General features: G+C 56.7%; 1 protein-coding gene across 2 annotated transcripts in view; it reads right to left on the bottom strand.

Moving 5' to 3' along the window:
- yif1a (Yip1 interacting factor homolog A (S. cerevisiae)) overlaps positions 1–12284 on the bottom strand; it is a 31311-nt gene extending 19027 nt beyond the window's left edge. Inside the window, exons 1-2 of one of the 2 annotated variants that reach the window (XM_085976064.1) lie at positions 12131–12284; positions 3347–3570 (exon numbers count right to left, since the gene is read on the bottom strand). In XM_085976064.1, coding sequence (XP_085832190.1) covers positions 3347–3570; positions 12131–12158 — 252 coding nt within the window. In that variant the 5' untranslated portion in view covers positions 12159–12284. Of the gene's footprint in view, positions 1–3346; positions 3571–4706; positions 4913–12130 lie in introns of those variants that run through there. The other variant, XM_085976065.1, reaches the window with a different exon arrangement.
- Between the last annotated feature and the right edge of the window lie 538 nt (positions 12285–12822).

Here is a 12822-nt window from a genome sequence, read left to right as displayed (position 1 = left end):
TTTCCCCGTAGCCCTCAAAATTGTTCCCCTTTAACTATTTATCCAATTCCCCTTTTGAAAGTTACCATTGAATCTGCTTCCACTGCCCTTTCAGCCAGTGCGTCCCAGATCACAACAACTCGCTGCGTGAAAACATTCTCATCTCCCCTCTGGTTCATTTTCCAATTATCTTCAATCTGTGTCCTCTGCCACGGGAACAGTTTCTCCTTATTCACGATCTAAACCGTTCACAATCTTGAACGCCTCTATTAAATCTCCCCTTAACCTTCTCTGCTCTAAGGAGAACAACCCCAGCTTCTCCATGTAATTGAAGTCCCTCATCCCTGGTGCCATTCTAGTAAATCTCCTCTGCACCCTCTCCAAGGCCTTGACATCCTTATTGAAGTGTGGTCTCCAGGATTGGACACAATACTCCGGCTGGGGCCGAACCAGAGATGTGTAACTTCCTTGCTTTTGTACTTCATGCCTCTTCTGTTTATAAAGGCAAGGATCCCGAACGATTTTTTAAAAACAACATTCTCAACTTGTCCTGCCACCTTCAAAGATTTGTGCAGGAACACCCCACTGTAAGATGTAACCCCACACCACTTTGGGGGGGGGGGGGGGGGGGGGGGGTGGTTAGAAGGGCTCAAGCACACAAACGGTAACTGAAGATAGGGTAGACATGGAGAAAATGTTTCCACTTGTGGGGAAGACCAGAACTAGGGGCCGTAAATACAAAATGGTCACTAATAAATCCAATTGGGAATTCAGGAGAAACTTCTTTACCCAGAGTGTGGTGAGAATGTGGAACTCGCTACCACAGGGAGTGGTTGAGGCGAATAGCAGAGATACATTTAAGGGGAGGCTCGATAAACACATGATGGAGAAAGGAATAGAAGGTTATGCTGGTAGCACCCCAAGAAGGGTGGGAGGAGGCTCAGCGTGTGGAGCACAAACACCGGCACGGACCAGTTGCACTGACTGGCCTGTTTCTGTGCTGTAGACTCGATGTAACATTAACAAGGAGCTATCTACTTAAGTCTGCTCTTGCATTTAGTGCACCTTCGGGGGTACGGTCGCATAGTGGTTAAGTTACTGGACTAGGAGTCCTCGCCGCCCTTGGCCTCTTGCACTGTTCCAAAGCTCGAGGAACAGCACCTCATCTTTCGATTAGGCACTTTATAGCCTTCTGGACTCAACATTGAGTTCAACAATTTCAGACCATGACCTCTGCCCCAATCTTTTTTCTCTTTCGCATGACAGCCATCTTTCACTCTGCCATTGCCATTTACACTTCATCTAGAGCCATCTTTTGTTTCTTAACTTGTCCCATTACCACCTTCCCTTTTGCTCTTTCCCCCCCCCTCCCCCCTTTCCCTGCCCCCACACCTGCTTAAAACCCTGTTCCATCTCCAGCTTTTCCCAGTTCTGACGAAGGATCATCGACCTGAAACGTTAACTCTGTTTCTCTCTCCGCAGATGCTGCCTGACCTGCTGAGTATTTCCAGCATTTTGTTTTTATTTCAGATTTCCAGCATCCGCAGTATTTTGCTTTTGTAGTAATCCAGAGGCCTAGGCTAATGATCCAGAGATAAAGAATTCAAATCCCACCACGGCAGCTGGGGAACTTAAATTCAAAATAATTAAATAAATCTTGAATTTTAAGAAAAAGCTAGCATCAAGTAATCGTGACCATGAAACTATCGGATTGCTGTAAAAACCCATCTGGTTCACTAATGTCCCGTTCCCTAGCCAGTGACTCCATCCCTCTCCCTAACATCTGTCTGAGGCTGAACCACACTGTTCGCATCCTTGGTGTCATATTTGACCCTGAAATCAGCTTCCGACCACACATCCGCGCCATAACCGAGACCGCCTATTTCCACCTCCGTAACATCGCCCGTCTCCGCCCCTTGCCTCAGCTCATCCGCTGCTGAAACCCTCATCAAAGCCTTTGTTACCTCTAGACTCGACTATTCCAACGCACTCCTGGCCGGCCTCCCACATTCCACCCTACGTAAACTTGAGCTCTTCCAAAACTCTGCTGCCCCCGTGTCCTAACTCGCACCGAGTCCCGTTCACCCATCACCCCGTGCTCACTGCCCCGTGTCCTAACTCGCACCGAGTCCCGTTCACCCATCACCCCCTGTGCTCACTGCCCCGTGTCCTAACTCGTACCGAGTCCCGTTCACCCATCACCCCCTGTGCTCACTGCCCCGTGTCCTAACTCGCACCGAGTCCCGTTCACCCATCACCCCCTGTGCTCACTGCCCCGTGTCCTAACTCGCACCGAGTCCCGTTCACCCATCACCCCGTGCTCACTGCCCCGTGTCCTAACTCGCACCGAGTCCCGTTCACCCATCACCCCCTGTGCTCACTGCCCCGTGTCCTAACTCGCACCGAGTCCCGTTCACCCATCACCCCCTGTGCTCACTGCCCCGTGTCCTAACTCACACCGAGTCCCGTTCACCCAACACCCCCTGTGCTCACTGCCCCGTGTCCTAACTCGCACCGAGTCCCGTTCACCCATCACCCCCTGTGCTCACTGCCCCGTGTCCTAACTCGCACCGAGTCCCGTTCACCCATCACCCCCTGTGCTCGCATTGGCTCCCGGTTCAGCAACGCCTCGATTTTAAAATTCTCATCCTTGTTTTCAAATCCCTCCATGGCCTCGCCCCCTCCCTATCTCTGTAATCTCCTTCAGCCCCACAACTCCGAGATCGCTGCGCTCCTCCAATTCTGCCCTCCTGAGCATCCCTGATTATAATCGCTCAACCATTGGCGGCTATGCCTTCAGCTGCCTGGGCCCTAAGCTCTGGAACTCCCTCCCTAAACCTCTCCGCCTCGCTACCTCTCTTTCCTCCTTTAAGACGCTCCTTACAACCTACCTCTTTGACCAAGCTTTTGGTCACCTGCCCTAATTTATCCTTGTGACTCGGTGTCAAATTTTTTCGTCTTATAACACTCCTGTGAAGCGCCGTTTTACTACTTTATAATAGCGCTATACAAATACAAGTTCTTGTTGTTGGGTGCGACTCCAGAGCCACAGCAATGTGGTTAATTCTTAACTGAATACTGAAATGGCCTAGCAAGCCACTCAGTTGTATTCAAGGAGGCTCACCACCATGTTCAAGGGTAATTAGGGATGGGCTATGAATGCCAGCCTTGCCAGTGACGCTGAAGACGCTACAACCGGCAACATTGAAATTGATGTTTCTCCATTTGCAGTACTGGTATCACCTTGTGACCGGCACAAGCGACTGCTTGTTCTAAACGTGGACGGTTTAAGTGGTGGGGAATATACCGTCAAGACCACACGCCCCCACCGTGATAACAACGGACCCAGCCTCCCCCCGTCACCTACCTCTTTATGGACCATGTCTTTTCCCTGGGTGGCTATCGTTGTGCCGTAGGCCATGGCGACATTAGCCACAGGCTCGCTGAGGAAGTTGTTGATTGGAAGCCCCATGTCGATTCCTTGGACGGTGTAGCTGGCAGGCTGGGGCGGCTGCGAGGCGCTCGTGTCGTCGAAGAGCTGGTTGGGGTCCATCGCGTGTGGGTTGGGGCCCCTCACTCGCTGTTTGGGAGCTAGGAAGCAATGCACAGGTATGCCCTGGTCAGGAGCTTCAAAACCCTTCATCATTTTAAAGACCTCTATTGGGACACTCCTCAGCCTTCTCTGTTCAAAAGAGAGACCCAGCCTGTTCAATCTTTCCTTTTAAAAAAAAAAAGGTATAACCTCGCATTTCTGGTATCATCCTTGTAAATCTTTATTGCTCCTTCCCCAGTGCCTTTATATCCTTTTTGTAATATGACCAGAACTGTACGCAGTGCTCCAAGTGTGGTGTAACCAAGGTTCGATACAAGTTTAAAATAACTTCTCTAATTTTCAATTCGATCCCTCTAAAATAAACCCGAGTGCTTGCTTTGCTTTTTTGTTGGCCTCATTAACCTGCGTCACTACTTTTAGTGATTTGTGTACTTATTCTCCAGATCCCTTTGCTCTTCTATACCATTTGTTGGAATCTGGAACTCGCTGCCTGATAGGGTGGTAGAGGCAGGAACCCTCACAACATTCAAGAAGCATTTAGATGAACACTTGAAATGCCATAGCATACAAGGCTACGGACCAAGTGCTGGAAAATGGGATTAGAATAGACAGGGCTTGATGGCCGGTGTGGACACGATGGGCCGAAGGGCCTCTTTCTGTGCTGTATAACTATGACTATTTAGATTGTTATTTTCCCAAATAATGTGACCAAGTAGGAGGTCACAGTGTGGTTAAAGGGTGGTGAGGAATACAGGTTTCAATGTGCACTCCAACACCGCCAAGAGGGAAGGCCAGTGATTTATTCCCTGCACTCCGATAGTAACGCTCTGTACCTTGTAGGAGTTACCCGACAAGTACTGCTTGGTCTTGTCATCATGTTTTCCACCCACTGACTTGCAGGGAGGGCAGGGGGAAGAGTGTATTATCTGGATTCCACTCCCTGACTGCGCCCCCCCAACCAGACGCCAGACCAGGGACGAACAAACCACACCAGACGTTGCGGTTTAACCTGGAGTCGCGTTCCCTGGATTTATTTTTTCCCCAACACCGTTTGTTATGTGTATCCTGGATACGTGCTCAAATCAGCAATTAATTCCACTTTGACTCTTGCGAGCTGGAGTTTGCCCTCTTAATCTGGGGATGGAAAGATCTTGAAAGTGGGAAAGTATATTACCCATATCATCAAATGCTAGAGACATTTCCTGTTCCTAGTCTCCCGGTTTGTCCCTTGTTGCAGTATTTTATGTGGAGGCCCGGCAGGTTACACATTGTGTGCCGAACTCCCAGTGTGGGATATTCTGCTGACATCAGCAGGGTCAGTGTGCTGCCCATTCATAAAGCTGCTGGAACAGAACATTGTGTCAGATAAGGGGGCGCTCGATCAAAACGCCTGCTCCAGGACCTCGCCATGGTAACCGGGGCTATTGAGAGAAAAGGAAAATATCTCCCGTTATAACACTGAGCAAGCCATGGGGCAATTCAGTAGAATGCACATTCCCTTTAAATAAAACAGGGTTTAAACACGAGCCAGCATCTCAAAGTATATCTTCTACTCCCCTCTGAGAAATAACACCAACACTGAATGCTTCACAGCCAAAATAACCATCTCTGCTCTCGAATAACCCTGCCTCCGGGGTGCTGTCTGGACAACTTAACTCATCTTATGGTGAACGTACGCGAGCTGTACAAACAAGAATTAGCCACTAGACACACACCAGCAATGTTGTGATCTGGAATGCAGTGCCCGAAAGGGTGATGGAAACAGATTCAACAGTAACTTTCAAAAGAGCGTATACTTAAAAAGGAGAAATTTGCAGGGCTACAGGGAAAAAACAGGGGAGCGGGACTAATTGGAGAGCTCTTTCAAAGAGCCGGCACAGGCACGATGGGCCCAATGGTCTCCTTCTGTGCTGCAAGACTCTAGTGCAGTGCCAGGCATGCCTGAACGGTTCCTTTCTCGTTCGAATCCTGCTAACTATCCTGTAATAAATCACAGGTCCGACAGTCCTGGGCCTCAATTCATTAAAGATTTTTTGCAGTCTCCCCACCCTAGGGACTTGAGGGTTGGTGCTCACAGACCTTCATTGCATTTGAACACAAGTCACTGGCTGCTGGGAATCAGATGATTCCAATTCGTCCACAACACAGACATGACAACGGGGACACGAGGGGGTTGAGGCCGCCGTTAACCGTCACTCTTTGGTCAGTCTCGCAGGTGAAGATCCTGCAAACTGGGCACAGATGATCAGGATCGAGGTCAGGAAAGGACCCGCTCCGGATTGGAGGCCATCACAGGGTCGTCCTAGGTTAACCTGGTTAGATCAGATCAGTGGAACTCTGACACCTGGGATGAAGCTCTGGGCCTCCGCCATCTAAGGGTAATCACCTGCTTAGTGATTTTGGATCTTTCGGAGAGATGTGCTGAGGAGCTATCCAAATACAAAGCATTTTCTCTTCCTTCTTCTTAGGCAGTCCCTCGGAACCGAGGATGACTTGCTTCCATGTTAAAAATGAGTTCTCAGGTGACTGGTGAGTCTAATGCGGGACCTACAGTCTCTGTCACAGGTGGGGCAGATGGTGGTTGAAGGGGCGGGTGGGTGGGGTGCTTGGGTTGACGTGCGCTCCTTGCGCTGCCTGCGCTTGGCTTCTGCTTGCTCCCGGCGAAGAGACTTGAGGTGTCGGGCGCCGTCCCGGATGCTTCTCCTCCACTTTGTGCGGTCTTGGGCCAGGGATTCCCAGGTGTCGGTGGGGATGTTACACTTTTCCAAGGAGGCTTTGAGGGTGTCCTTGAAGCGTTTCCTCTGCCCACCTGGGGCTTTCTTGCCGTGCCGGAGCTCCGAGTAGAGCGCTTGTTTTGGGAGTCTCGTATCAGGCATGCGGACAATGTGACCCGTCCATCAGAGCTGATCGAGCGTGGTCAAAGCTTCGATGCTGGGGATGTTGGCCTGAGCGAGAACACTGACGTTGGTGCGCCTATCCTGCCAACAGATAGGCGCAACTTTCTCTTCACTCAATATATATAAAGAATGTTTTGAATGTCAAAACGTTGGTAGGCAACATCCTCCAGCCCTACAACCCTCCGAGATCACCGGGTTCCTCCAATTCTAGCCTCTTGCACATCCACGATTTTAATCGCGCCACCTACCAAGCTTTTGCTCAGCTGTCCAAGTATCACCTTATGTAGCCCGGCGCCAAATTTTGCTTGATAACACTCGTGCAGCGCCTTGGGACGTTTTACTACGTTACAGGCACCGTACAAATACAACTTGCTGTTTGCTGCAGCTCATTGAAGTCAGCCATTTCCCTCTGCCGTGTTGGCCTCAATCTCAGCCCCCGCTCCGGGGATGCCCCTCGCCCGCACGATTTCCCCAGATTGCCGCCTAACTCGTGAGTAGGTTCAAATCCCACACCACCAACTGGAGCCTATAATCTAGGCAGACACTCCAGTGCAGTGCTGAGGGAGTGCATTGCTGAGGGAGCGCTGCACTATCGGAGTAGCCGTCTTTCAGATGAGACGTTAAACCGAGGCCCCGTCTGCGCTCTCAGGTAGTTAAAAATAAAAGTTCCACAGCTATATTGGAAGAGGAGCAGGGGAGTCCTCCCCGGCGTCCTGGGCCCAATATTTATCCCTCAAACGTCAGTAAAACACGATCTGGTCATTATCACATTGCTGTTTGTGGGAGCTTGCTGTGCGCAAATTGGCTGCCACGTTTCCTACATTACAACAGTGACCACACTTCAAAAAGTACTTCATTGGCTGTAAAGTGCTTTGGGACCCGAGGTCGTGAAATGCAAGTCTTTCTTTCTTGTTCTTGGTTTGCCCTATTTCTCTTCTCCCCTCCCGCTCAACACCCCCATTCTCCTCAATGTCCTCGTTCCTCTCCCCTCATCAGCCTCCTATTCCGCTCCCGCCCCCCCACATCTCCCCAGCCCCACATCTCTTCCCCCCCCCCTCCCTCGCCCCACATCTCTTCCCCCCCCCTCCCTCCCTAGCCCCACATCTCTTCCCCCCTCCCTCCCTAGCCCCACATCTCTTCCCCCCCCTCCCTCCCTAGCCCCACATCTCTTCCCCCCCTCCCTCCCTAGCCCCACATCTCTTCCCCCCCCTCCCTCCCTAGCCCCACATCTCTTCCCCCCTCCCTCCCTAGCCCCACATCTCTTCGCCCCCCTCCCTAGCCCCACATCTCTTCGCCCCCCTCCCTCCCTAGCCCCACATCTCTTCCCCCCCCCTCCCTCCCTAGCCCCACATCTCTTCCCCCCCCTCCCTCGCCCCACATCTCTTCCCCACCCCCCTCCCCCGCCCCACATCTCTTCCTCCCTCCCTCCCAAGCCCCACATCCCTTCCTCCCTCCCTAGCCCCACATCTCTTCCTGCCTCCCTCCCTAGCCCCACATCTCTTCCTGCCTCCCTCCCTAGCCCCACATCTCTTCCTCCCTCCCTCCTAGCCCCACATCTCTTCCCCCCCCCTCCCTCCCTAGCCCCACATCTCTTCCCCCCCCTCCCTCGCCCCACATCTCTTCCCCACCCCCCTCCCCCGCCCCACATCTCTTCCTCCCTCCCTCCCTAGCCCCACATCCCTTCCTCCCTCCCTAGCCCCACATCTCTTCCTGCCTCCCTCCCTAGCCCCACATCTCTTCCTCCCTCCCTCCCTAGCCCCACATCTCTTCCTCCCTCCCTCCCCCCACATCTCTTCCTCCCTCCCTCCCTAGCCCCACATCTCTTCCTCCCTCCCTCCCTAGCCCCACATCTCTTCCTCCCTCCCTCCCTAGCCCCACATCTCTTCCTCCCTCCCTCCCTAGCCCCACATCTCTTCCTCCCTCCCTCCCTAGCCCCACATCTCTTCCTCCCTCCCTAGCCCCACATCTCTTCCTCCCTCCCTCGCCCCACATCTTCCACCCCCCCTCTACAGCCCCACATCTTCCACCCCCCCTCTACAGCCCCACATCTTCCACCCCCCCTACAGCCCCCCATCTTCCACCCCCCCTCAACAGCCCCCCATCTTCCACCCCCCTCAACAGCCCCCCATCTTCCACCCCCCTCCTTCCACCCCCCTCTACAGCCCCCCATCTTCCACCCCCCCTCTACAGCCCCACATCTTCCACCCCCCCCTCTACAGCCCCACATCTTCCACCCCCCCTACAGCCCCACATCTTCCACCCCCCCTCTACAGCCCCCCATCTTCCACCCCCCTCTACAGCCCCCCATCTTCCACCCCCCATCTTCCACCCCCCCTCTACAGCCCCACATCTTCCACCCCCCCCTCTACAGCCCCACATCTTCCACCCCCCCTCTACAGCCCTACAGCCCCACCCCCTCTAGCCCCACCCCCTCTACAGCCCCACATCTCTCCCCCCCCCTACAGCCCCACATCTCTCCCCCCCCCTACAGCCCCACATCTCTCCCCCCCCCTACAGCCCCACATCTCTCCCCCCCCCCTACAGCCCCACATCTCTCCCCCCCCCCACAGCCCCACATCTCTCCCCCCCCTACAGCCCCACATCTTCCACCCCCCTCTACAGCCCCCCATCTTCCACCCCCCTCTACAGCCCCCCATCTTCCACCCCCCTCTACAGCCCCCCATCTTCCACCCCCCCTCTACAGCCCCACATCTTCCACCCCCCCCTCTACAGCCCCACATCTTCCACCCCCCCTCTACAGCCCTACAGCCCCACCCCCTCTAGCCCCACCCCCTCTACAGCCCCACATCTCTCCCCCCCCCTACAGCCCCACATCTCTCCCCCCCTACAGCCCCACATCTCTCCCCCCCCCCCTACAGCCCCACATCTCTCCCCCCCCTACAGCCCCACATCTCTCCCCCCCCACAGCCCCACATCTCTCCCCCCCCCCCACAGCCCCACATCTCTCCCCCCCCCTACAGCCCCACATCTCTCCCCCCCCTACAGCCCCACATCTCTCCCCCCTACAGCCCCACATCTCTCCCCCCTACAGCCCCACATCTTTCCCACCCCCCCTCCCTCTACAGCCCCACATCTTTCCCACCCCCCCTCCCTCTACAGCCCCACATCTTTCCCACCCCCCTCCCTCTACAGCCCCACATCTTTCCCACCCCCCCTCCCTCTACAGCCCCACATCTTTCCCACACCCCCCTCCCTCTACAGCCCCACATCTTTCCCACACCCCCCTCCCTCTACAGCCCCACATCTTCCCCACCCCCCTTCTCTCTACAGCCCCACATCTTCCCCACCCCCCTTCTCTCTACAGCCCCACATCTCTCCCCCCCCTCTACAGCCCCACATCTCCCCCCCACCTCTCCAGCCCCACATCTCCCCCCCCTCCAGCCCCACATCTCCCCTCTCCACAGCCCCACATCCCCCCCCCTCTCCCCCCCCTCTCTACAGCCCCACATCTCCCCCCCCTCTCTCTCTACAGCCCCACATCTCCCCCCCCTCTCTCTACAGCCCCACATCTCCCCCCCCCTCTCTCTACAGCCCCACATCTCCCCCCCCCTCTCTCTACAGCCCCACATCTCCCCCCCCTCTCTCTCTACAGCCCCACATCTCCCCCCCTCTCTCTCTACAGCCCCACATCTCCCCCCCCTCTCTCTCTACAGCCCCACATCTCCCCCCCCCTCTCTCTACAGCCCCACGTCGCCCCCCCCCTCTCTCTACAGCCCCACGTCTCCCCCCCCCTCTCTACAGCCCCACGTCTCCCCCCCCCACCTCTCTACAGCCCCACATCTCCCCCCCCTCTCTACAGCCCCACATCTCCCCCCCCTCTCTACAGCCCCACATCTTCCCCCCCCCTCTCTACAGCCCCACATCTTCCCCCCCCTCTCTACAGCCCCACATCTTCCCCCCCCCCTCTCTACAGCCCCACATCTCCCCCCCCCTCTCTACAGCCCCACATCTCCCCCCCCCTCTCTACAGCCCCACATCTCCCCCCCCCTCTCTACAGCCCCACATCTCCCCCCCCCCTCTCTACAGCCCCACATCTCCCCCCCCTCTCTACAGCCCCACATCTCCCCCCCCTCTCTACAGCCCCACATCTCCCCCCCCCTCTCTACAGCCCCACATCTCCCCCCCCCTCTCTACAGCCCCACATCTCCCCCACCCCTCTCTACAGCCCCACATCTCCCCACCCCTCTCTACAGCCCCACATCTCCCCCCCCCCTACAGCCCCACATCTCCCCCCCCTCTCTACAGCCCCACATCTCCCCCCCCTCTCTACAGCCCCACATCTCCCCCCCCCTCTCTCTACAGCCCCACATCTCCCCCCCCCCTCTCTCTACAGCCCCACATCTCCCCCCCCTCTCTCTACAGCCCCACATCTCCCCCCCCTCTCTCTACAGCCCCACATCTCTCCCCCCCTCTCTCTACAGCCCCACATCTCTCCCCCCCCTCTCTCTACAGCCCCACATCTCCCCCCCCCCTCTCTCTACAGCCCCACATCTCCCCCCCTCTCTCTACAGCCCCACATCTCCCCCCCTCTCTCTACAGCCCCACATCTCCCCCCCTCTCTCTACAGCCCCACATCTCCCCCCCCTCTCTACAGCCCCACATCTCCCCCCCCCTCTCTACAGCCCCACATCTCCCCCCCTCTCTCTACAGCCCCACATCTCCCCCCCCTCTCTACAGCCCCACATCTCCCCCCCCTCTCTACAGCCCCACATCTCCCCCCCCTCTCTACAGCCCCACATCTCCCCCCCTCTCTACAGCCCCACATCTCCCCCACCCCTCTCTACAGCCCCACATCTCCCCCCCCCTCTCTACAGCCCCACATCTCCCCCCCCTACAGCCCCACATCGCCCCCCCCCTCTCTACAGCCCCACATCTCCCCCCCCTCTCTACAGCCCCACATCTCCCCCCCCTCTCTACAGCCCCACATCTCCCCCCCCTCTCTACAGCCCCACATCTCCCCCCCCCTCTCTACAGCCCCACATCTCCCCCCCCCTCTCTACAGCCCCACATCTCCCCCACCCCTCTCTACAGCCCCACATCTCCCCCCCCCTCTCTACAGCCCCACATCTCCCCCCCCCTCTCTACAGCCCCACATCTCCCCCCCCTACAGCCCCACATCGCCCCCCCCCCTCTCTACAGCCCCACATCTCCCCCCCCTCTCTACAGCCCCACATCTCCCCCCCCTCTCTACAGCCCCACATCTCCCCCCCCCTCTCTACAGCCCCACATCTCCCCCCCCCCCTCTCTACAGCCCCACATCTCCCCCCCCTCTCTCTACAGCCCCACATCTCCCCCCCCCTCTCTCTACAGCCCCACATCTCCCCCCCCTCTCTCTACAGCCCCACATCTCCCCCCCCCCTCTCTCTGCAGCCCCCCCCCCTCTCTCTGCAGCCCCCCCCCCTCTCTCTGCAGCCCCCCCCCCTCTCTCTGCAGCCCCCCCCTCTCTCTGCAGCCCCCCCCCCTCTCTCTAGCCCCCCCTCTCTCGCAGCCCCCCCCCTCTCTGCAGCCCCCCCCCCCTCTCTCTGCAGCCCCCCCCCTCTCTCTGCAGCCCCCCCTCTCTCTCTGCAGCCCCCCCTCTCTACAGCCCCACATCTTCCCCCCTCTCTCTCTCTCTCTCTCTCTCTACAGCCCCACATCTTTCCCAGGGGGAGCTTATTAGAGAGCCGGGGGGGACACTTACGCTGCCGAAAGTTGACCTGGTGAGCCATGGCCGATTCGAATCGATTATCGACGAAGGAGTGTGCGCGGTGAGAGCCTGTAGGCCCCGGGCGGCGCTCTGGCGCGTCTCCCGTCACAACCGGCGCACTCTCAACCTACCCTCACCCGCCCGGCCGGACCCGCCCCCTTACGCAAATTATTGCCCCGCCCCTCAAGCCGGCCGCATCCGCGGCTCCGATTGGCCAGATGCCACGTCCATCAAGCCTGGGGGCGTCAATCAGGTTAGGTTGAGCCGGGCCGCGCAGGCGCAGTGGCGTGTTTCCCTCCCCCCGCCGATCGGTCGTCGTCGTCCCGCCTTCGAGCTGCCACGAAGTCAGATCCACGGAGAAGGTGAGAGAGGAGAGATGGAGGGAGGGGACGAGACGAATAAAGACCCACATTTCACCTCAGGTCCTCTTATAAAAACCTCGAGTCATCCGTCTGGGTGACCAAAAACGGCGAAATGTGGGGGAGGGAGGGAAAGAGAAAATAAAAAATCCCGTCTATTCTCTGCATTGCCTCTTAAAGGGGATGTCACTTTTTTTTTGGCCCCACTGAAAAATTGTTGGATACATCATTTTTAAAATCAGGATTGTTGCATGCATCATTTTTTAAATAAGGATTGTCGGATGCATCATTTTTAAAAATAAAGATTGCTGCATGCATCATTTTTTT

The sequence above is a fragment of the Somniosus microcephalus genome, unplaced genomic scaffold (assembly GCF_052327205.1).
Source record: "Somniosus microcephalus isolate GS21.2 unplaced genomic scaffold, FLI_Smic_1.0 unresolved_chr2, whole genome shotgun sequence".
In the NCBI taxonomy this organism is placed as follows: domain Eukaryota; kingdom Metazoa; phylum Chordata; class Chondrichthyes; order Squaliformes; family Somniosidae; genus Somniosus; species Somniosus microcephalus.
This window is presented reverse-complemented; position numbering and strand designations above follow the sequence as displayed.